Here is a 25137-nt window from a genome sequence, read left to right on the forward strand (position 1 = left end):
ATCTGTATATCATTCCAACCGCTCCACTGGCCATTTAGAGTGCGTGAGGGTTGCTGGTGTGGTATCTGTGAAAATTGAGATAAGCTAGAATTCTGTGCTGAAAATCTGGAAGATGTATAAGCATCATTGAGTTGGGAGAATCTATCTCCAATATAGCTAGGAATTCTTGGGTCCTGGTTAGCAGAAATAGATTGTTGCATCAACAACGGGATTCTTGCATCACTCTCTGATGTGTTTAGTTGTTGGTGAAAAGCAGGCCTGGAACCTAATCCTGTATTATTTACTCCAATAGGTAGCCTTCCTTTGCCAACAGCAAGAATTGCTGGATCAATAAATTCTACATCATCAACAATGTTGGTCGCATGTACTTGAAACTGATTTTGAAGTGCACTTCCAAGCAATTGTGAATCTGCAGAAAAAATAAAGAAGTAAGGAAACTGAATGTCAACATCAGGTGAGTGTGGTTTATGTGTGCGAGCTTGAGGGTGAAGGGAGGAGGGGAAGCTGAAAATGTAAAAACCTGAGCATGTACTGAAAGACTGGACATATCTATCTTGAGATGAAAAGCCTGGAGGTGGAGCCCTATTAGGAGCAGAAAATCCAGGTGGGGCAGATATTTTAGACCTCATGATACCTTCAACAGAGAAGCAGAAAAAAAATATTATTAGCCAGAAACTTAAGATACAGCCCAAAACATTTGATTTGAACAAATATAATGAAAAGGATATAGAGAGCTTGCAACGGAAAGATTTAAGAATGTGATTACAAAGATGTGCATGTACTTGACACTAGCACGTAAGTACTAGACTAAACAATGCCCTGTAGAGTGGAGGAAATCTAGCTACTACAGGAAATACAAAAGCATGCTTTTAAGTCTCACAAAACCCAATAAGCTGCTGATGGTTATCTGAAAGAATAATATATCAGAAAAAAATTGACATGTAATTGGGTTAAAGAACCTGTGCACTTATATATAAGAAATGACGACATAAAGCACAAAAGAAAGACAGGGATTGATACAGTACACAACAATTGTAAACTAAAACATTTGGAAAAAAAATAGACATAATTTTCACTCAAAATTTTATGAGAAAAGTAAGAGACCGGAGTTGTATTTGCATAAACCACCCAACAAAAGAAGTTTAGATGGCACATTAAATAGTAGTGCAGAGATGAAAAGAAGGTAAAGAGATACAAAGAAAACTGGTGCTAATAGCTTGAACTAGCCACCACACTACAAATTATAGCTGTCTCACCTGTGACGAAACTCATTAATACAAATATGGCAAGCGAACAGCCACAATAAATAGCATTCTAATTCCTGACTATTGAGGCATGGATGCCTTCACTAAGTATTAAGCATGTGCAGGGTCTGTGTCACAGGTCTTAATTATGGCCGCCTAAATAGATTACATGATACAACAAAAACGTCTTGATCGAAAAGACGAAAATTTTAAGACGAACTAAGCAGAACCCTATTTCTCCATTTAGCTATATACAGGTTTATATATTCTATAAGGTTTTCATAGACATGTGAAAGCCATAAATATTTCTAATTTATAAGGCTTTCGTTTACTTCGGCAGCTTCTACTTGTGTTAGTGTGAAGATTGATTCATCCAGTGAAGGCAGGCCCATGCCTGTTCCAGCTATATGCAATTTGGCTGACCCTTCAGTTCATAGGGTCAACTTGTCATTTAAGACCTAATAGGAGACACATCTAGAGTATGTCCGTCAAATCATACTCCCTTTAAAAGCACGAGTTCGGAAAATCTTTTTTAGACAAATATACCCCTTTATAGTTTGAACTACCTTATCTATAATCAAATTCTAATTTTCAATGGTCAATATTACCCTTCACTATTTTAAATATTTTATTTATATCTTAATCTATCCTAATCATAATCATATCTTATCCTAATCCTATGTGAACCATGTTTAGCTTAATAATTTAAAAAAACTAATATTAATAAAATATATAAAACATAAAAATGATATTAGTTTGTTAAGATAAAGAAATTACAAGTAGATAACATATTATAATACATGAAGTATTGCAAAAAAACCATAAAAAGTTTTAAAATTGCAGAAAAGACCCTGAAAAGTTTAAAATTATAAAACTCATCCAAATGTCTCAAAACTTAAAATAAAAAACATGAAATTAAAAAATTAACATCAGTTTGCAAAGAATTTAAAATTTACAGTTAACACCTAAATGTCTCAAAAATTATAGAAACACCCTCAAAAGTTTAAATTACAGACAATCACATTAAAATTCTAAAATTTTAAAACTTACAAACAACACAGATGAATTCAATAGATTACCAAGATACACCTAAAATTTTTGACATTTAAATTTAAAATTTTTAATTAACGCCCTCAATATCTAAAAAATTATAGAAACACCTTCAAAAGTTCAAATTATAAAAAACCACCCTAAAATTCTAAAATTTGTAAATAAAATAAGATGAATTCAAGATATTACCCTTAGACACCTAAAAATTAAAATTTGCCAAAATTAACCTCAAAATTTTTAAAAAACTCCTTCAAAATTTAAAAATCGTAAAAAAACTCTAAATTTTTAAAATTTTTAACTAGCACACATCAAATTCGTCGATTGGTAGACCGCTAAAATTTAATATTTTTCAAAATTAATCTATAGTTTTAATAATTGTAAAAGACACCCTCAAATTTTTAGAGTTACAAGAAATATACTAACATTTAAAAAATTACTACCAACACATGAAACATAAAATTTACAACTACCAAACTTAAAAGTAAATTTTTTTAAAATTTCTTTCAAAATTTTAAAAATTATAAATCACACCCTCAAAGTTCAAAACCACAAAAATGGGCTAAAATTTTAAAACTTGGCAAAGAAAAGTGTAATTGTTTGGTATTTTTCATATATATATATATATAATATGAGAAAAATGTGTATGATTGGTACCAAGCACAAATTTTGTGCTTGGTAGTGAGGTGTCTTATTCTCATCCACTCATTCAATTGGGGGGCCAAATTCAACCCATGTGAATGTGGTCCCCTCATTTGAATGAGTAAAGGATAATATGCCACCTCACTATCAAGCACAAATTTTATGCTTGGTACCAAGCATACCTATATTCCTCTCTCTCTCTCTCTCTCTATATATATATATATATATATTAAAATTTCTAATTTAGGGATTTACTATCCATTTTCAGCATCTAAGAATAGTCTAAGTTGATACTGGTAAATAAAAACAATAAGAATTGATTAAAAACATCCGGTTAATGGATAAAATTTTAAAAATATTATAGATTAAAAATTATCGGCACTATTTAAATTAAAGTAATTTCATATAATTTTAGTAATAAGTTGGGTTAGCCAAAATACATTCGTAACATTAATTGATAGATGTTTAAATCCATAGAAATGATAAAACACTATAATATTATACCTTAGCATTAATTGATTTTAATTTAGAAACTTTAATCTTTGACGTTAATAATATTTATAGGGTAAAAGAATACAATGAATTCCATATGGAGAAACTATTAGAATATTTAGAGATAACTTTAAAAGAATTGAGTTATTTCCATTGCAAATGGGAAAGTGATGGAAATAAATCTAAAATTCAGAAAACGTCAATGAATCACTTGAATTAGCATTAACATAAGACATATCTATTAATAAAGCATTGAATGAGTTACATTAAAAAATAATTTAATAACTTTATCCTAATCAAAGAAAAAATCTCCATGGAAGACATAAGAAAAATTAGTAAGTATTCATAAATTCCATACTGTGTTCTTCAAATTAAATATTAATATTATAATCTAAGAGAAATTGGTAATGAATAACAGAAATAACAGAAATTCTTATTGGATGCATATCAGAAGAATTCATTTTAGAGGAATATAAAAATATAGCTTCTAATTTATTTAAGTAATAAATTAGGAACACAAAGAATTTTATATATATGAAATTAATATTTATTCTCATTAAAATAGAAAAAAAAATCAAAGTCTATATTTTGAGCAGTTTGTGTTGAACATCATGAGTACATTTGACTTCTTTGTAAAGTTAAATGAGATGATAAAAAATTAACGAGCCTAGGAAAGATAATAGCATAAAAATACAAAATTAGCCTGATGTCACAATTGATGTAGATGATGAAGACAATACTCTAGAATTGTCCGAGAAATGATGAATGATAAACCTGAAGAATGATTGATCTTAACTCAATAAAAAATAAAATTGAAGAAATAAAAAACAATATTTTTTTGAATATTTTATAGAATAGTTTAATTATTTTGAGTGAAATTAGGAATCTTTAGAAGGGAGTTTCATGAATTTTTTTCAGTACTTTTATATTCTTATGTGGATGTTTTTATCATATAAAAGTATACTAGAGTTAGCATTAATCTTTAATTTATATTTTTTTTATGAAGTCTATCAATGATTATGAATAAACTTCATATTCTTTTTTGCATCGTTTTAACATACTTTAAATCAATCATTTTGCCATATTGGTTTTAAACATTCACCTTTCTTGTATAACACTATTTTAATATTTTTCACTTTGCAATACTATACTTTCTCAAATAAAGCTTAATTTCATATCTGTCAAAAATAATATGAATATTCAAATTATTTTTAAATTATATTTGTTTTTTGTCAATTCAAATATCAACATAAAAATTTAAATTGGGTGTATCTCATTTAAACAAACATAAAAAAATAATCAGGATGTAAGAGTTTAAAGAAAAAAATGAGCGCAAACTGCCAAAAATACTTAATCATGGTATTAAATCACGTGCATTGCACGTGTGTAAAAACTAGTATCTTCAAAAGCATAACAATGCATATATGAACCATTTATGTCACATAATATTTATTTCACATATTTTTACTTGACCAGGAGATAATATAAATAGGCAAAATCATTTATTTAACATATTTTTACTTGACTCGTACAAAATGTGGTTCAAAACCCCAAAAGGGATGCATCACATTATATGTACTAGGGTTTGGGCCTATCCTTTACACTTTACCTTCAGACTTGAATAAAGTGGACCACTCTTCAGCCCAAAAAATAAGCTTGGGCCAGCAATCATGCATATGTGAGCATGTCCAGAACATGGCCCATTGCCAGCCATAGCCAACAGCCTATAATTTCAAAATTCATTTACAATTTAAAAAAACATTACTCCCATCGCTTATCAAATTGACTGTTTTCTTCAGGTTATTGGCACATCATGACAACAGCCTTGCCTCCTATATTTTTGAGAATGTAGTCATGACTAAACAATGATATCTATAATAATGAGATATAAACATAATTCAGATATTTCCTATAATATCTATAAGACAAAACCCAGACAAAAACAAAAAGGGATTGTCTAATATTTAGTCCCCCAAGTTTGAACCCCCCCCCCCAAAAAAAAAAAAAAGAATATCATATTTTTGAACTGTCCCCTAATTTTTTGAGTTATGCCAAATAGATCACTCAAGTTCAAATCTGTTAACTTAACCTAAAAGATTAAATGTCAGTTATTATTATTGTTAAGCTCTTATCTGTTTCATCCACATCTCATTTCTCAGTTATGATATTCTGCTGGCATGAGGAGACAAGAGAAGTCAGATACAGATTTAACAGTGGAATAGGGAGATGCATATACAGGGAGTTGGATAACTTTTTATGTTGCATCCTTCAATTAACATTATAATGTATGAAATGTTGGAACAGTGCTAATTGTCATTCAGTTCATTGTACAGCACTTACATCTTGGTGGCATTAGCATATGAAAACTGTCAAAATCTAAATGTTCGAATGCATATAAGATCATAGTGGATGTGAGAAAAGAGTATTATTAAATTATGTCCCGAAAGAGGGACGATTAACGAGAAAAGATTTAGCATGTAAAAAAGGGAAACAGTAAGGCAATAGCAAGGAACTAAATGGTATGATAACTGAACGATGCAATAACCTACAGAAATAGATCGTAAAGAAATAGAGCCTAGCGCAATCAACTAAGGCTCAATTTAAGCCCATTCCTCACAATTGCTTAAAAAACATCTAAACAAAAGCAAAGGGATCAACATATTAACAGGATTACCTGCATTAGTATCAGAAGAGATGGTTGAGCTGCTCGCATTGAGATGATCAAAATTACTGACAGGGAAATCATTTCCAAAGCAACTTCCATATGCCTCTTGATTTGAGGGGACTTGCTGCTGTGCAAAACCTGTGTCCCTATAAGCGATGTCTACAAGGTTTGATTGATTTCCCTGCCTCGCAAATGAGAACCTGGACTGGTTAGTATTTTGTGGCTTCCATGAGGTTGACTGTTTAGAAGGTCCCTCCTGTTTGTTCATTTGGGCAAGAAGTTTAGCAAAATCGTTAGCAGAAGACCATGAGTTATCCCATATATCAAAGTCTGACGAGAGCATTTTTGATACAATGTGTTCCTCTTTGGTATCTACAGTTGCAGTCCCCTCCATATTTAATATGTTATCAAAACTACTTGAGTACACCTCTTTGCCAGTGTAGCCAGTACTAGGATACTCACATACGCTCTCAGGTTTAACAAAACTACTTGGTATTTGCTCATGGTATCCATTCGAATATAAAGAGTGATTATTTACTTGTGCCCCCAAAATTCTAGAATCTCCATCAGAGAACAGTTTAACACCACTCTGAGAATTGCTGGTTAGTTGATTTGAATTTGAAACATCAGAAGAGTAATTTTTATACGAGGCACAAGATGATAAATTGGTAATTTCAGAAAGTCTGTGTCTCGGATCATCAATTGCAGTTGCATCTCCAATCCCATTTATGGTAGATGATAAAACTTGCTTCTGCGGTTCTAATTTCCAATCAGACAACTTTCCATGGACATGCGCATCAGGAATTACAGGAGCATTATTCACATGAAAAGAAGTTGAGCTTTCTGCCCCATTTTCAGGATAATGTTGATGCAGCCTCGAACTTAAATTCCCAAAATTTTCATCTACATGCTGATCAGTAATTGAGTTATGCTGTTGATGCTGGTTTATCTGATCAATGCCAAGAGGGGTATCCAAATTTACTGAAGACAACCCCAAGCATAAACTTTCTGCATTCCCATTAACAGCTATAGTAATATTAGTATCAAGACAGGAGCTACTCAATTCACAACCAACACCTTCAGAACATGTGATATTTACGGGGCCGCTATTGACAGTAGATGCAGTATGACTTCTGTCACTGTTTTCATGTTGCAGGGCAAGCTGACCAGATGAACAACTAACGGAAACTCCAGAAGCATGAGCTACATCAGGCAAAGCCTTTGATGTCACGTCTGAAATAGATGTTTTAGAAAATGTAACACCAGGCTCCAAAGTCTCTGAGGGCCAAATGTCATTATTATGTACAATCTGCCTCTCTGCTGGCATGTTAGATGTAAAAACAGTGTCATCATCCCATGCAGAATGACGAGATTCATCCAAGATAATATCTTCTCCTACGTTCGAAACAGATGTTGCATTTATGCGTCTAGACATTTCTTTATTCCTAAAGCTGTCGTTAACATGCATTGTTTGCTTTCCATTAGGTAACTTGGCCACCGGAATGTCATCATCCCATGCAGAAATAGAACTATGGTCAACATCCAGGGAAGACCTAGATGACACATCTGATACTTTTGTTAGATGATCCCTCCCATTACCACGTCTGAAAGGTTCCAAGAGCTTAGATCTACCATCTGTGTGCACCAAAGACTTTCCTTCAGGAACCTTTGAAGGGGTAATTGCATTGTCATGCCATGCAGAATTCTGTTTTGTGCCTGAGACCATTGAAGAACTAGATGAACTATCAAGGACTTCTATCTTCTGCTTAAGAGAAGTTTGAGAGCTTATGCTATCTGAAGAGGGTGACCGGCAACTTGAAGCACGCATTCCCCTGAAGATCATAGTTTTAGGAACAAAAGGAACATCAGGGAAAGTAAAAAAAAGCGAAAAGGAGCATACCATGACGCAGCTGCCGGAAGAACAGTAGACCTTGCACCACTTGTATCGAAGGAAGAGCTTTTAACCTGGTTCATAGTATTCAGTCAGGAAAACAAAATGCAGTCTTCATCTAGTCAAGCTGTCTACAAATGCTGCTATGACAACAGAAAACCATTGCTTTTTTATCAGAACATTGCTTGGATTGGGCTGCCGGGCGTGGTGGGGAGGGCTGGGTGCAAGCTTCGAATTTTAACAAGAGTAACCAAGGCTTACATTGAAGGAATTCTTTATTGCTTGTTTATTGGGAACTGCTCCGTTACAGTACAAGTCATCTACCGGAGGTGGCAACACATTTCCAGCACGTGGTTGCAAATTATTTGAAGGAATTTGTGGAACCCGACTCCTGTAGGATCAAACCCATATTAAAATGACTTATTCTCTACTCCTAATACAATAACTAACAATAAAACAACAGGATATTGAAAACAGCTCCGAGTAGAACAAATTACAGAGGAAAGCTAGGGATATGAAGACAATGATTCAACCAAAACTAAGAATAATAATACTAACACTTTCCTCGATATGGTTTGCTCATACAAAAATACCTTGTATATGCTGATATAATCTCATCTTTAGTGAAACTGTCCTCCTGGCTACCTATGTCATGCAAATATAAACAGTCTGGATTGTTGCAAGTCTGAATCAACAAGAAATCACCCAAGTTGAGATTACAAAAAATGAATATCCAAAGTTCACCATATTCTTATAACAGGAGTAAGAAAAGACATTCACTAAAGAAGGTAATTGTTTGTACCATGTTTCTCAACCAAGTGTAGCAATACTTTGTAGTACCAAAGCATGCTCTGCATGAAAAATGTAACATCACCGAGCTGATAATAACACAAGGCATATAACTGCTTATGGAATTTTAGTTGCAAACCTACCTCAAAGCTTTATCTTCTAATACAAAATTATGGACAGCTTGAATACATCGGACAGCCTCCTCCTCTCTGGCATATGTTATATACCTGTAACACATAGTAGTAAGATTATAAATGGATCAGGAAAGAGAGAAAAAAATGCAAACAAGTTACATTAGCTTTTCCTAGTTATTCTCTTGATAAAAAATTATTGTTCGTAACTGCTTGGAGCATTAAACACTTACCTCTTATATATCTGTTAGTGAAATTGTTCATTATCAAGGTACTCCAAAATAATATTTGATTTTACCTTTCTGAAAGTAGCCATTACGCTTTTTATGTAAACGTTTCAGAGAAGAAAATGGATAATCTGCCCTTTGAGGCTTTGACTCTCCATTATCAACTAGCCTCAACTTTGAGTATGGCTACAATGGTGAACTGGTTTACCAAATTTGCGCCTGTGCATTACAACCCATGGTAATGATATAGGGATAGGAAGGATCATACTTTAAATGCACATTACATGAAGGGTCTTTTTTCGCTTGGTCGAATTATAATTCTTGGTTTGGGGAACATTGACAAATACACGTGTACTTCATCATGTTTTTTTCAAGCAGGGCACATCATAATATATATATATATATATATATATATTATATATATATATATATATATATATATTATATATTATATAATATATATATATATATATGAGAAAATTAAATGGTATCCTTGTCATAAGGAGGGGATTTCGCTCCATTGACGCCTCCTAAAATAAACATGATTGAGCGACATTATGATGTATCCGCTCGTTGCAACTTGATCTACATATTCTAAAACCCGCCCACACAGGAACACCAAGTTTGGGGTGAATCGGCGTCGTCGTTTGACCCTGCCATCGAGGCGCATGTGAAAAGTTCTATCATTAAAACCGTTAAAATTGATTACGAGTGGATGAAGGGTCGAAACGACGCCGCGGGTTCACCCCAAACTTGGTGTGTTGGGGTTTTAGAATATGTAGATTAAGTTTTAACGGAGCGGGATCATCGCACAATGTCGGGCTCAATCATGTGATTTTAGAGGCGTCAAGGAGCGAAATCCCGGCTCCTATGACAATGATACCCATTAATCTCTCTCTCTTCTATCTATCTAATCTATCTATCTACTCTTATCTATCTATCTATCTATATCTATAATATATATATATATATTATATATATATATATATATATATATATATATATATATATATATATATATATTTATTATATATATATATATATATATATATATTATATATATATATTATATATCCAGAAACACAGCCACACAATTATCAGACTGATAGTATAATATATACAGAACCCTGACCTCATACTTCCTAGATAATAAAAATCCATGCTGACAGTCATAACTGAACTCAATCTTCAAAATACAAATTGCAAACTTTAAAGCCTATAGTTCGTCTCAAAAGCAAAACTAAAGACTCTTCTTCCTTCAACTTTATGCTATCTGGCTTTTGCGATATGGATTGTTAATGAACCGTGTATACGATTGTGTGATCCAGATGAGCATTCCATGAATAAGAAAAACCAAATACATATCTGGATTCACCAACATGTCTCGAAGCATAAAACGGAAAATTCTTTTTTGATTTTTCTTCTGGTCTATTTCACTAGAAGCATAGGTTCCTTAAGGAGAATTTTTAAACATGCTTAAGAAAATAAAACAATGCTAGTAACCTTGGTAAGTAACTAATATCCGCAACTTGAGTCACTTCAACAAGGCTCATTTAGTCAACCTAATATCAACATCAGATTCAAAAGTAAATTTGTTTCATATCTTCCCTACTGAAGGGTCCAGAATGAAGGTTAAATGCTTCCAATCATAAGTCACATTCAACAAGATCCAACTAGCACCAATACTCACTTCTATTCTAAATTAATCTTTGTCAAATATGGACATTCAGTTCAACCAAACAAGACGTATAAAGACTAAAGAGAGAGATGTTGTTTTGTATCTGCATTAACTAAATGAAAGTAATTTGAAACAACATTATTTTCTTACATTTCATCAATGTTTGAAGGCACTAGGTGGACTAGGCGTTTGAGCCAGCGCCTAGACGCCTAAGCGTTTGGCTATTTTTTAAATTATTTAATTATAATAATTGATAAAAATATGTATCAGATTCATATAAGTTTGCCAAAAAAAAGATAACAATCTTAAATCCACAATAAATCATGCATACTTAAATACAAAATAGCCAAAATAATAACTAACAAGGTTATAGAAAGCACTAGGATGCCTAGACGTTGGACCCGACGACTATAGCCTAAGATGTTTTCTTTTTTATTTTTTAATTATAATAATTAATAGTAAATGAAAGCTTAGGTGTTTGACTGGTGTCTATGCGGATTTTTTCTTCATTTAAGTGGTGGTCAAGGAGGTTTTGCTAAAGGTCGGAGGAGGCAGTGAAGCTATTTATATTTAAAGGTTAAAGGAGTTTGAAAGAGGTTGGAAGATGTGGAGGCTGCAACACAAAAAATCATGACCATAGAAAATCATGACCAAGACGTAAAGGGTGCAATCTGCGTAAACAGACAATGCTCTCCTAAACAGTCCCAAAACCTAGATGAGCAGCCTAGGTACCACCCAGGCGCTAGGCGCTAGTTAAGCGGCCTAGGTACCGCATAGGCCTAGGCGTACGCCTAGGCAGACTAGGCGGAAGCTTTTTAAAACAGTGCATTTCATGATTTAAAAAACCTTTTGTGAACCCCGAACTAAGTGAACTCACATGCAACAACAACAAAATACTTCAAAAACATAGCATACACTGATGGAAATTAAGTAGCATACACTGATGGAAATTAAGCTTACACACTAAAAGTATTGTTGTTAGCTGCCTGTTGGGAAGTCGCGCCAGCTTGTCTTGAAACTGACACCTTTAAAACTTTACCATACTGACCAAAGTATTCTTTCCGCTCAAGAATCTGTTGAATCCACAATTGTTACAAAAATTAGTGAAAACTAAGAAGTATCAAACTGGCCATGATCAGCCAGAAAATAGGATGAACCGTAAATGATGCGTACATTTTCGTCGGACAAATTAGAAGGCATTCCCATTACATATACAAGGTTCCTCTGCACCACACGTACGCTACTAAGATGCTTCCTATCCTCTACTGTTGATGAGGATTTACTTTTTGGCTTTTGGGGCTTCTGCTTTTTCTCCGAACTTATTTCAGCCACCATCCTATCCAAACAGTTACTATTTTAATAATGAAATACATTGTTTGCTGCAGTACAACAAGGATAAAGAATATGACAAACCTTTTACAGTTAGCAGCCATTCCGACAATCCTTTGCTTGTCATATGTTGTTCTACATGCTGGACATCGCCCTTCTGCACCTTCTTTCTCAGCCATTTCCATTATATGATGCCAACACCAAACACATATCTAATTTTAAAAAAGAACAACACTGTTACTCTCATCCACACTCTCATGAGCAAAAGAACATTCTGCAACAGCAGAACGGAAAGCTCCACACATATATCACATTCTTCTTCATATTGACAGAGGCCCACGGGAAAATCCATGTACGTGTGTGTCCATAAAGAAAGTCCATATGCATATTTTTCTGCGGCTACGCTTTTTCATAGACATTTTTCCCAATTATATTAAGAAAAAGCTACCTCATGACCCCTGTTGGATCCATGATTTTTGGAAAATGGTGTCACTATATAATTGCTAACTAAAAAAGTTATAACTATCCCTAATGAGTTTTCATATTTTTAAAAAAATACATAATCTCATCATTAGTAACACTATCAAATACATCTTTTTCGTATATGTCGGCAACTGAGCCAGCGAGGTGAAGAAGGTAAATCAGAGGAGGACCAAAGAATAGGTAGTGAGGCGGAAAACGAAGATTTAGAGGCAAAGGGCTGGAGGCGCCAAAGAGTAGTCGAGGAGACAGTGAGGTCGGAGGTGTTTTGCTAGGGTTGGAGAACAAAGAGTGGCACACACACAGAGAGAGAGAGAGAGAGAGAGAGAGAGAGAGAGAGAGAGAGATAACAAGATTGCTATTTGCGATTCTCTTGGAGAAGAGATCCCGAGTACAAGGAATTGGGTATTTTCAATATTAGTTACCCAAATCTTTCATATTTTGAAATTAGTCCCCCAAATTATTAAGTACTTTGAAAGTAGTCCTCAAATCTTCATATTTTAAAATTAATCCCCAAATCCTTTAATTATTTTGAAATTGGCCCCTTCAAACACATAGGATTTGGGAGGACTAATCAAAATATGAAGATTTAGGGGACTAATTTCAAAGGACTTGAATCCTCTCCACTACCAAAAAAGTAGTGGATAGAGCACTACATCAATCATAGTTGTTGATTTATGTAGTGGATGGTTATGATTCATTCCATATCTAACACTCATCATATCATCATGAATTGCACTATTTTCCTAATTTACACTCAAAGGAAAATCACAACCATCCACTAAACAAACAACGGTTGTAATATTGTAGTTGTCTCTCCACTACGTTTTAGTAGTAGAGATGATCCAAATCCAATTTCAAAATACTTAAATATTTGGGGACTAATTTCAAAATATGAAAACTTGAGGGACTAATTTCAAAATATGAGGGGTTTGGAGGACTAGTATTGAGAAAACCCATTAAGAACATGTATTGAATGGGTCGGGCCGTGATCAATTTGGTTCTGTGCACACTGATTTATAAGTGGGCTCGCCTAGGGGTTGGGTCTAAAACTGGGTGGATCCTATAGTTCCTAATGGGAGGCAGAGTCCTTGTCCCTCTACGCAAAGTGGGGTGCATAGAGTGGATCCATCCCTGGTCATGACAAAATAATTGCTCAATAATCGATATAGATGCAAAAAAAAAACTTGGATGGACAGAGCATGTTACGTTGTATTTGTAACAATAAACACACAGCATATACTAATAAACTCTATTTTCCCAAGATAAAAGGAAAAATGTAATTTGGGCCCAATATTCCAATCCAGTAATAAGCACAAACATGTCTGCATACTAACTTGTTCACAGAAATAATAAAAAAAGAAAACATTTCAAACATGGGAGAAAACACTAAAACTAAACATATTGTTATGGCGCGAGATTCGTATGGAGAAGATATCAAAGTGAACATTTAAAAGATTTCTTTACCTCATATCCACATCTGCATGGCTTTAGTTGCTGGTCAGTTAAATCCATCTCTTCAGCACAGAGAGGGCAGGTCCTATCTCCATCATCGCTCATGGTCGTCCTTCAAAATGTACAACAAAGATATAGCATAAATCATATAGAAGAGAATAAGGTCCAAATATATGTCATGTACCCATTAAACTCTCCTATATAAACAATCAAACCCAAAAAAAATTTAAAAAGAGATTAGCAAATATATGTCAATCATTATGGCCGTGCCTGTTGAGCTAATTCTTTAGACAGTTAGCAATCAATGTACTGTTAACGCAAAACAGACCAAAATTATTGGAAGACTGAATCAATTTAAACTAACCTCAATTCTAATACCCGACAACTAAAAACATTAAATTCTAATCCCCATCAGCTTATCTTCATCTAAAATTACCAGATTTTATAAAAAAAGAAAAGCACGACAATACGAAACCCTAAAAGGCCCATTTTTTGCCGACAGCCAAACCTCCAACCCCAATTCAAACAACAATCAAGATCCCTACCACAAGATCCAAGAATTAATGAGAAAACCAGAAAATAATCAGTAAAATACCTTTAAAAACGAGATTTTGATCGGGGAAAAAAAATACTAGGATCAGATCGAGAAACGAGGAATTGAGCTAGATGGGAGGATCGAAGCGCTATCCAAGAGATCGCGAGGACTTACATTGGGGAATCGAGGGATTGAGGCTAGGGCAAGCTCAAGTCCGAGAGCGCTGGGGATTAAAGGGGGAAAATTTTGGGGACGAGAAAGAAATCCAAACCCTTTTCTGTGGATTGTTTTTTGTCGCTGTGGCCGCTTTCCGAGTCGCTGTCAAATAAATAATAATTACCCAGTTGGACACAAGAGCCCTCGATGATTGTTCAAATTTACTGTTTTACCCACTTCTGGTAGAGCCGAGCCCATCATCGGTCTAATTTTAGGGTTTAGTTGCATTTTTTGACTTGTTAGAATTATTTGAACTATTATTGTAGTTTATTTCAGGGGTAGTTACATAAATTTACCTTGAGGTTTTGGGACGTTTTGCAAATAATCCCCTTTAATTGTTTTATCTCACGTAAACCCCTTGAAATTTGCAACGTTATGCAAACTCCCCGTAGACTTTAAACTTTTCTCATCAAACCCCACCTACAATTTGTAAGTGAATAAAATATTTTGAAGAGAAAGACTTTGAGTTACTCATTTGTCATTTACAAGCAACATACCCCTCGGTGCTCTCAAGTAAATTTTAGTGATTTACAAATTATATGTAGGAGGTCCAATGAGAAAAGTTAATGATCACAAAGAGGGGCTCAAGCACAAAGTTATCTAGGGTAATGTTTTGTTTTTATAATCTTTGGGGATTGTCGTGAATGAGCAAAAATTTTGGGAGGATATGCGAATTAACCCAAAAAAAATAACAATTTCATTATTTTTAGGGCCCGTTTGGTTGGTTTCCTAAAAATCAAGAAAAGGAAATCGGTACAAGGAAATCAATAAAATAATATTTTTATCCATTTCCATCCCTAAAACTCACCCACAACATCTAATAAAATATTATTTTTATCTTCCAACTCATCTCATTTCATCTCATTTCTTACATTTAAAAATAAACCAAACACAAGAAATGTGTCACATCATCCAACTCATCACAACTCATCTTATCCCATTTTTAAAAATCACACACATCATCCAATAATATTGTGACAACTCATCTCATCTCATTAAATATTCCTTTCCATCCATTTCCTCAAAAAAAAACAAGAAATTGGTTTCCTTAAGTACATGTCACATCATCCAATAATATACCTCCAACTCATCTCATCTCATCTATTTTCCTATTTTTAAAAACGAACCAAACACAAACATCATCCAACAATATACCTCCAATTCATTTCCTTATTTTTTTAACCAACCAAACAACCTCAAAACAATTTTTTTTTTAAATCACTCACATCATCCAATAATAAGGTGACAACTCATCTCATCTCATCTCCTATTTTACAATTTCCTTTTTTTTTTAAACCAACCAAACAATCTCAAAACAAATATTAGGGGCTGTTTGGTTGGTTTCCTAAAAACAAAAAAAAAGGAAATTAAGTATTGGAAAACAAAAAAGTGCAATTTCCACCATTTTCCTCCCTAAAACTAACCCACAACATCCAATAAAATATTATTTTCATCATACAACTCATCCACATCATCCAATAAAATATTATTTTCATCTAACAACTCATCTCATATCATCCAATAAAATAAACCAAACAACTTTTATGGGTCACATCATCCAACCCATCTCATCTCATCTTTAAAAATAACTCACATCATCCAATAATATTGTAACAACTCATCTCATCTCATCTCCATTTCATCTCCACTCATTTCCTCCAAAAAAACAAGGAAATTGATTTCCTTAAGTGTGGGTCACATCATCCAATTATATAATGACAACTCATCTCATCTCATCTTATCTCCTATTTTTAAGATTGAACCAAACACAAGAATAGGACCTATTATAAGAAATAGGTTTCTTATTCTTTGATTTTCTTCTTTTTTAGCCAATCAAACAACCATCCAACAACTTTTCTTAAAAAATCACTCACATCATCCAATAATATTGTGACAACTCATCTCATCTCCTATTATTTGATTTTCTTCTTTTTTTAACCAACCAAACAACCATAAAACAATTATTTAAGGAAATAGGTTTCCTATTTCTTGATTTCCTTATTTTTTGGCAAACAAACAGCCCCTTATAGGAAATAGGTTTCCTATTCTTTGATTTCCCACAAAAAATTGCCAAACGAACAGCCCCTTAGACAACTCTACGATTTGTTCCCTCACATCATATCTGCATTTATTCTGAACCAACTTTTTTCTTATGCCAAAGTTCTAATAATATAATGCAATTATATTTCTTAAATTCTTACAAAATTATGTTGGGACAAATTTTCAAAACCAACCTATTTACAAATTTAATCGCAGAAAACAACCCATTTCAAATTTAATTGCAAAAACCGACCTGGTTTCAGCCTTGGCGCTGAAACCAGGTCGGTTTTTGTGAAAAAACTTTCGAAACTTCACGGGAGTTGAACTCCCGTGAAGTTTCCCAGTACAAAAAAAAATTTGAACTATGAAACTTCACGGGAGTTCAACTCCCGTGAAGTTTCGGATAAAAATTTTCAAAAACCGACCTGGTTTCAGCTCCAGGGCTGAAACCAGGTCGGTTTTTGCAATTAAATTTGAAATGGGTTGTTTTCTGCGATTAAATTTGTAAATAGGTTGGTTTTGAAAATTTGTCCAATTATGTTGCTCTCTTCTTTCTATATTTTGGTCTTAGAAGTTAGGCCAGCCCATATCCAATCGACCTTGACGCCTATGGGATCCTCACAATATAGATGGGCTAGGGCCTATTTTTGCAGGCCAAAATACGGCCTATTAAACCTCAAAGTACGGGGGACAAAAAACGAAGGCATTATCACTACCCTCCAAATAAAAATTATAGAAAACAAAGGTATAGGGTTAATCACAGATGCATCTCCTGCATTAAGGTTATACTTACTAACCATCCATTTTTTAATTTTAAATATTAGCATATGTACGTACCTTCCAAGCTAGGCGACTGTTTGTTTTCCCCCATTAGTTCGGTAACTGCAATCTGAAATCAAGTGATAGTCAGTGTTAGACATTTGTTAAGAACAATCAGGCCATAGTCTAACTGAGTTTATAAGCTAACGATAAACTAACATGAAAACTAATATATGTGTTAATTAAATAAAATATAGACTATAGAAAGCTACGGGAGGGTTTGGCAACCATGGCGTTTTTGCCGTTTCTGTTTTTTTTTTTTCAACAAAAATAAAGAACCGCGTTTGGCAACCGTGGCGTTTTTTAACTTGTCCCTTTACAAAATCTAAAAATTAAACACTTTTCTCAAAACACCAAAAATGTGTTTTGAGATTCCGTTTTTTCATCTAAGTCGCCTGTCGTCCCGCTCGCTACGTCGCTGCCGGCCGCGCGCCACCCGCCGCCGCTAGCTAACCACAAACCGCGCGTTGCCGCCCTCAGCGCACGCCACCCCGCGCACCGCCGACCGTCGTCCGCCGCGCCGCGTGCCGTTCGCTTGTCGGCCGGCCGTCGCGACACCCTGCACCTGCCGCCCACGTCGCCCACACGCCTCCACTCCCCGACCCTGCACCGCCGCGCACACCTCCACCCGCCGCCGCCACCACCGCATCGTCGCGCCCGCCGGCCATCCGCACGCCGCCACCGGCCGGCCTGTCGGCTGGCCACCACTGCCACCCCCAGCCGTCGCCTGCCGACCCGTCGCCGTTGCGGCCACCGCCACCGTCGGCACCGCGCCGCGCCGCCGTCGCCCGCCCGTCGCCGGCGCGCGGCATCTCGCTACCCGCTGGCTAGCGCGCCGGTTTGTCGTTCACCGCCGCGTCGGCAGGTCCGCCGGCCCCGATCGCCCCGTTGGCCGACCGCCGGCCTCCCGCCACCCGCCCGCCGCCGCCCGCCCGCCCGCCCACTGTCGCTATATAAATGGTCAAACTAGTTTGACCAAAATGGTGTTTTCAAAACACATTTGAAAAAGAAACACCATGGCGTGGTGTTTTTTACAAAAAAAAAAAACACATTGATTACCAAACACACCCGTACACTAATAACCTAAGAAAGCAAACAAAAACACCCATATTCTTTTGAGTCCTACTGTTAGTTAATTTCCTTTTTTGGGCTAACATTACGTTAATGGTCTATTTTGAAACCCAGTCTTCCATGATTAAGGACCGTTCTTTGCTAGAAAAAGTTTGAACGTCTAAGGAGGAGTCTAGTTCGTCTTGCTTGCACATGGGCTCTCGTCCAATAAGCAAACATGTGTTTGGTTTGTGAGGCCCAATAACGACGACGCATTCTGCACCACAAGATTCAAAAGTCCCCAACGCAACGGCTAAGTTGGCAAATTCCTAATTTTCGACAGGATTGGAGATTTACAAATGAGTCGTTATTTTCTCGAGAATTGTAGTTTTGAAACAGTTTAAAAGGCAAGGGAATACTTTGTTTGGCGGGCATTATTCTTATCAGAAACTATTATCGAGTGTAATCACTATTTTGCAGTAGAAACAGTGGGGATGGTACGATCCTTGCAACTTGCTGGCTTATTTGAAAAGAGCATAATGAGCATGTTTTCAACTTTAAAGAGTCATACTGAAGAAGATATAAGAAAGAAGAGTTTCACGCTTAAAAGGAGTTGTAGCTTTGGTCATGTGCCTCTGTTTAAAAGGGAAGGGTCAAATGCAAATTTCTTTCTCTCACTCCTTCATCGCTTCTCCTCGTCTTTGTATAAATCCATTAGTATTTGGATAAGTGCAGGAACATAAAACACTAATAATTTTTTTTTAAATTTCAATAGATAGATGATTGAATATCTAAAGGAGAAACGGAATAATTAGGAGGGTTTACTTTTACCCCGACATATAAAAGTAAAAACATAATCACGCGAAGCAATAATCACTCAACGTATTTTAAGTAAAACTCTGAACAATGACGTAAAATAAGCAAAAGAGGTGAAAGTTTGAGGCGTTTTCTGGGACTAATCTAAAGTCGAGACCATGAGAGTTTAAAATTGGTGAAAATTTACGGTGTTAAAGTGCAACCAACCCATTTTGTTCTAAAAGATTTTTTTGTGACATTTAGCTTGCAAATAGACAACAAGAAATGGGTTTATTTACAAACTTCTACCGACTATTACCCGCCTCCCAACTTCATGTGCGCTCTTTGTACAGCACAAACTCATCTCGCTGCCAACCCTCCCGCCAAACTCCAAAGCCACCGTGTTCTCTCCTCCGCCCCAAACCCCAAAAACACCAGAAATAAAAACCTAACCTTTTTCATTACCCTCCCTCTTTAATCCCTAATTTTCCTAAAAGTTTTCTTTTTTCTCACCAATGCGCCCTTTTCTCTGCTTGCCAAACTTGACCATTTTCGACCATAAACAGAAAACTCGAACAATAATGCCACTGTCATCACTCTGCCCAACCTCTGTTTTCTCTTTTGGTCCTCGTTATACTGGGTTCTTTTGCTGTTTGTTTTCTGTTTTTGTTGGGTTTTGGTTCGAGGGTATGAGAAATGGATGCAGATGGATCAAGCAAGAAGCTGAGGAAGCCGTACACGATCACGAAATCAAGGGAACGATGGTCGGAGGAGGAGCATGAGCGGTTTCTTGATGGCCTCCTGCTGTAATATTCTCTGCTCTTGTAATTATTTCGATATAAAGGATTTTTTTTTTATTGACGATGATAGTGAAGCAATACATGTACAGGGAGTTTGCCTTAGAATAAGCAGTAAAGAATATGGTAAACAGAAGAGGTGAACTAAGTGATAAAATTTGAAATATGAACTGAACTCAAAGGATGTCAGTTACATCTGTGTTAGTTGCTTCTTTTTTACATTTTCTCGGTGTCAATACCTCTTGACCTTATAAGTTTATGATCCACAGTCTTGAAGTATTTTTCATATGCTCAGGTTCGGCCGTGAATGGAAGAAAATTGAAGACTTTGTTGGTACGAAGACAGTAATCCAGGTACCCATTTAATTTACAGACCCTTGATTCAGTGTTAATTTTTTTAAAATCACTTTCTTCTACATGCTGTATCGATAAAGATCCCTGATTTGGAGGTATATTATGTGAATTGTGCATCTACAATCCTATGGTCCAAAATTGGGTTAAATGTAAAATGATGTCGAAAAACTCCTAACGCATGTCTTATTTTCTAGTTGTGTACACTTGAGCTGCATTTCAGTGTCAATAGCGCTCAGATATAGCCCATATACGCATACTTGCAGCTTGGTAGGTTTCTTTTTATTATTTCTCTTTTTCTGTTGAATATTTTTTTTTGCCTAGTATTATTTTGAAGTCCTGGGTATCATATATCCTATTGAAGGTTTAAGCAGGCTAGCTGTCGAGATGTTTCTAATATTATATAGTTGGTATAGTTCATTGTAGTTTATCAATGTTCTTTTCCTATGTAGTATTTTTTTCCCCCTCCTTAGCAAGTAGTGTTCTTTTAGGAGCAATTTCAAAGCTTTATTACCGCTTTTTGTTCCTTTTGATTATTTCCTAAAAATTAGGATATTAAAAATTGCATTCTCAAACCCTTCTGCAATATCTATCGGAGTTTGTACCCGTTACTGATATTGATTCCAGCACTAGTCTGGGTACAAGATTAGCACAATCTGCAAATAATTTTCCATTTAATCTAGCAAAAAACATATAGTTGCGCGGTTAATCAATTTCATTATTCATAAAATAGAACATGACAAAGCGTTATTATAACACAAACAGAGGAATTTCTTTTTTTTCTTTTGGAGAAAGGATCATCTCTGTGTGAATGTGATAGGGTGGGGGCCAGTGGACACGTGAAGGGTTTTTCGTGTGAGGTGTTCTCGTGAACACTTGAAGACTCACGTGAAGAGAGAATTGCTGAAAGCTGAGGTTTGTTCAGCGGTTAAAAGGCCCACCCGGTACTTAACTACTATATATACCTAGTTCTTCCTAGGTTTTTGTGTGTGAGGTGAGGGGAAATCAAAAACCTGCGGCTGTACAAGATTGAGAGGGAAGAAAAGAGGCGCAGCAGTGCAAAAGAACAGAGGCTCCTTTATTTGGCGGCGTGCAAGGCTTTGACAGGGTCTTGGGGTGCGTGCAATAGGAGAAATAGATGTTTTTTTGACTGTTTTGAGAGAGCCTTTTTTGTGAGAGATTGGAGAATTAGTTTGAGGGTTTAGATTGAGTGATTGTAAACCCTAGTTGTATTCTCTCCCCTCTAATAGTAGATCCCCCCTCCTTGCCCCGTGGACGTAGGCAGTTTGCCGAACCACGTAAAAATTGGTTTGTTTGAGTTTGTGGCCATTGTAATAGTTTTTAGGATCCCTCGACGCGCAGTCCTAGAGCTGACGAGAGGAAGAGCAAATATCCCACTTTGATGGGATATTAGGCTTTCAGATTCTTGTTCCCTTTGAGAAACAAGAATTCTTATCGATCTTTCTCTCTTATTGTGCACCAAAAACTCTGCCGAAATTTCCGCTGCGCACAACAAGTGGTATCAGAGCCCAGATTCCAGATCTAGGGTTTGGTTGGAGGAGTAGATCAAATTGGAGGCCCGTTTAGGACTTCGTTGGTGATAAAGGTGGGATCTTTTGGTAAAGACTCTATCTTTTTAGTTTTGGATCTATTCTTCGTTCGTTGGTGCGTAAGATGTCGGGGAAAGAAGGTGCTTCGGGTGTCGAGGGCGGTGCTTCTGGCGTTCTGTCAAACATCTCAGTAGTCGACTATAATCTCTATTAGTCGACTATACTGTAAAAAGACAGAAACTTGTATTTGAGTTATATACATGAGTAATCGACTACTATCCTAATTAGTCGACTATTAAGATCAAAAATTCAGAAATAATGAGTTTTTATAATTAAGTTTTAACTATTATTCTAATGGTTAACATAGGGGCTTTCTATAGTTAACCAACACACTAAGCCTGTGTTAGTGTGTTCTAAAATTGTGTGTGTGTGCGTGTGTGTGATCAAGGCTTGTACAAATATTCTAAGTAAAGAAAAAATCAAATACATTATCTTTTGTTCTTCATTTTCTTCACTTCAAAATGCATTGACGATATCCACTTGCACTTGTACAGATTCTGATATTGAAATCTGCATATGAAAGTTAGTGCACACACAATAACCCTATATATATTATTACTCGGTTCTCTTCATGCCAATGCTAAATTAACAATATTCTCTTATATTGACAACTAATACCAAGCTGAAACCAGTTTGGTTCAGCTCTTGTACCTCCATATATTCTCCTAGGAAGCAATATACAGATATGGCACACCTTGTCACGGAGACAAAACAAATCCTTAAAAGGTAGGCTGCATGTATATATGCATGTGTCCTTTTACGGTAGACATCAAAATTCGTAGTCAATAGGGCATGTGTTATTGGAAGCAGTCAAGTACGGGGATATATTTCTGTTTATTTAGCAAGATCAGAGAATCCCATTTATTTCATATAGTGCTTCTTGACAATAAGAAATCAGAAAGACTCATCTCCATCTCATTTTTCCTTCATGTCTTATGATTTCATATTTGGTGTAAGCATTATGTTGCCAATATAACATCTAAATAGAACTATCATTGACCATTACTGATTCATTATGTTCATTAACATGGATTTATAATGTGATTATGTGCAATTAGTATCACGACGTGTATCTGTAATTCTGTATGGCTTTTTTTATTTTTAGATTGGTAATGATATGTATATCATCTTGGAAACAGTTTTGGCGTGGCACCTTGGGGGAAGCAAATAGAATATTCTCTAGTCGACATCCAAAGGGAGAAATTACAGTTATAGTAGAAGGAAAGGAGAAACCTGTTGCTGAAACTCCATCAGAGTCTGAACTGGAGCATGAACTAAGATCCTTGGTCTCAAATGGGCACAGTATTGCCATGGTATTCAATGAAGTTCATAACTGCTCTTCCTTCGACTTTGTTACATGTGTGTTATATTTGTAAGTTTTGTTCTCATCCATTATTTTCCATATACCAGCTAAGCGAACATTACTATTATAGGTAGCTGAAGGACCACTTTTTTAGTTTCAGGTCAACCAGAGATGATATACTATAAACTTGGGTCTCAGAACATATACTTCAGTAGATGATTTAATTATAATTTCCACACGAGTACTCAAAACATCCATCTTAAACAATCATAAGGTTTCTTAACTTCATAGAGTTACCATGGTTTGGGTTAAGTTCCAATTAAATTATGTCATTCTATTGAATATTATTTTTAAATAGATCTTTCTCAATCATGTGCTCTTCCTTCTCCTTGTATGTAAAAAAATCCCCATATGCTTTGTTTTTAATCCTAAATGAATCCTGTAAAACCTCTTTACTAACAGCTAATGCTAATAAGTTAATGTCATTCTCAAATGTGCCTTGAAAGTTGCAACCCTAAACTTCTTTTTTGTTCAGCAACATGAGCTGCTTTTCCCTGCTGAAAGGAGGGTATGTCTACTGGACTCTTTTGTATTGAGAAATATATAAAACATGTTTGTGCATATTTGAGCGGGCATTTACACAGACAGTTCTGTGGAGGAAGAAGCTTGGGTTAAAGAGGTGGCATGGGCATTTGCCATAGGCATAAAACTCATGCCCTATCTCAGAAGCAAAGACGCATCAACTGAAACATAAAATGTGTCTTATGTAGTAACCTTGCATCAAGAACACAAAGCTTAGTTTACTTGAACTCTTTTTGCCATTTGAGTTAGCATTCTACAATCAAGTTCCTTAATGTTATCACTTAAACGTAGGATTCCCTTCCAGATACATAAGAGCGAATGATGCAATAGCTTCAGATAGAGCAAAGCCCAAAATGTTATAACCAAAAGGCTGATGCTACACTTGAGCCTTAAGTTATCATTTTAAAACATTCAACTGTTTGTAGTTCCTGATGTGGGACTATAATATTTGGGGTTGTGAATGTGATAGGGTGGGGGCCAGTGGACACGTGAAGGGTTTTTCGTGTGAGGTGTTCTCGTGAACACTTGAAGACTCACGTGAAGAGAGAATTGCTGAAAGCTGAGGTTTGTTCAGCGGTTAAAAGGCCCACCCGGTACTTAACTACTATATATACCTAGTTCTTCCTAGGTTTTTGTGTGTGAGGTGAGGGGAAATCAAAAACCTGCGGCTGTACAAGATTGAGAGGGAAGAAAAGAGGCGCAGCAGTGCAAAAGAACAGAGGCTCCTTTATTTGGCGGCGTGCAAGGCTTTGACAGGGTCTTGGGGTGCGTGCAATAGGAGAAATAGATGTTTTTTTGACTGTTTTGAGAGAGCCTTTTTTGTGAGAGATTGGAGAATTAGTTTGAGGGTTTAGATTGAGTGATTGTAAACCCTAGTTGTATTCTCTCCCCTCTAATAGTAGATCCCCCCTCCTTGCCCCGTGGACATAGGCAGTTTGCCGAACCACGTAAAAATTGGTTTGTTTGAGTT

General features: G+C 35.8%; 2 protein-coding genes across 4 annotated transcripts in view; one reads left to right on the forward strand and one right to left on the reverse strand.

Annotated features, from left to right (window-relative positions):
* LOC109846663 lies at positions 3-14899 on the reverse strand (the record flags this gene model as incomplete). Its single annotated transcript, XM_020415909.1, has 13 exons — positions 14780-14899; positions 14083-14182; positions 12220-12347; positions 11980-12142; positions 11767-11879; positions 8914-8997; positions 8784-8832; positions 8575-8666; positions 8243-8372; positions 7991-8055; positions 6100-7922; positions 521-634; positions 3-409 (listed from the first exon to the last, which is right to left on the reverse strand). Coding segments are annotated over exons 1-13 (3270 nt in total), but the record flags the coding sequence as incomplete, so codon positions are not given.
* The window catches only part of LOC109849504 (protein REVEILLE 8-like), a 37709-nt gene continuing 32575 nt past the window's right edge, over positions 20004-25137 (forward strand). Inside the window, exons 1-2 of one of the 3 annotated variants that reach the window (XM_020419349.1) lie at positions 20004-20331; positions 20618-20675. In XM_020419349.1, coding sequence (XP_020274938.1) covers positions 20222-20331; positions 20618-20675 — 168 coding nt within the window. In that variant the 5' untranslated portion in view covers positions 20004-20221. The remainder of the gene's footprint in view (positions 20332-20617; positions 20676-25137) is intronic. The other 2 variants (XM_020419348.1, XM_020419347.1) reach the window with 2 other exon arrangements.

This window comes from Asparagus officinalis, chromosome 7 (genome assembly GCF_001876935.1).
Source record: "Asparagus officinalis chromosome 7, Aspof.V1, whole genome shotgun sequence".
In the NCBI taxonomy this organism is placed as follows: Eukaryota; Viridiplantae; Streptophyta; class Magnoliopsida; order Asparagales; family Asparagaceae; genus Asparagus; species Asparagus officinalis.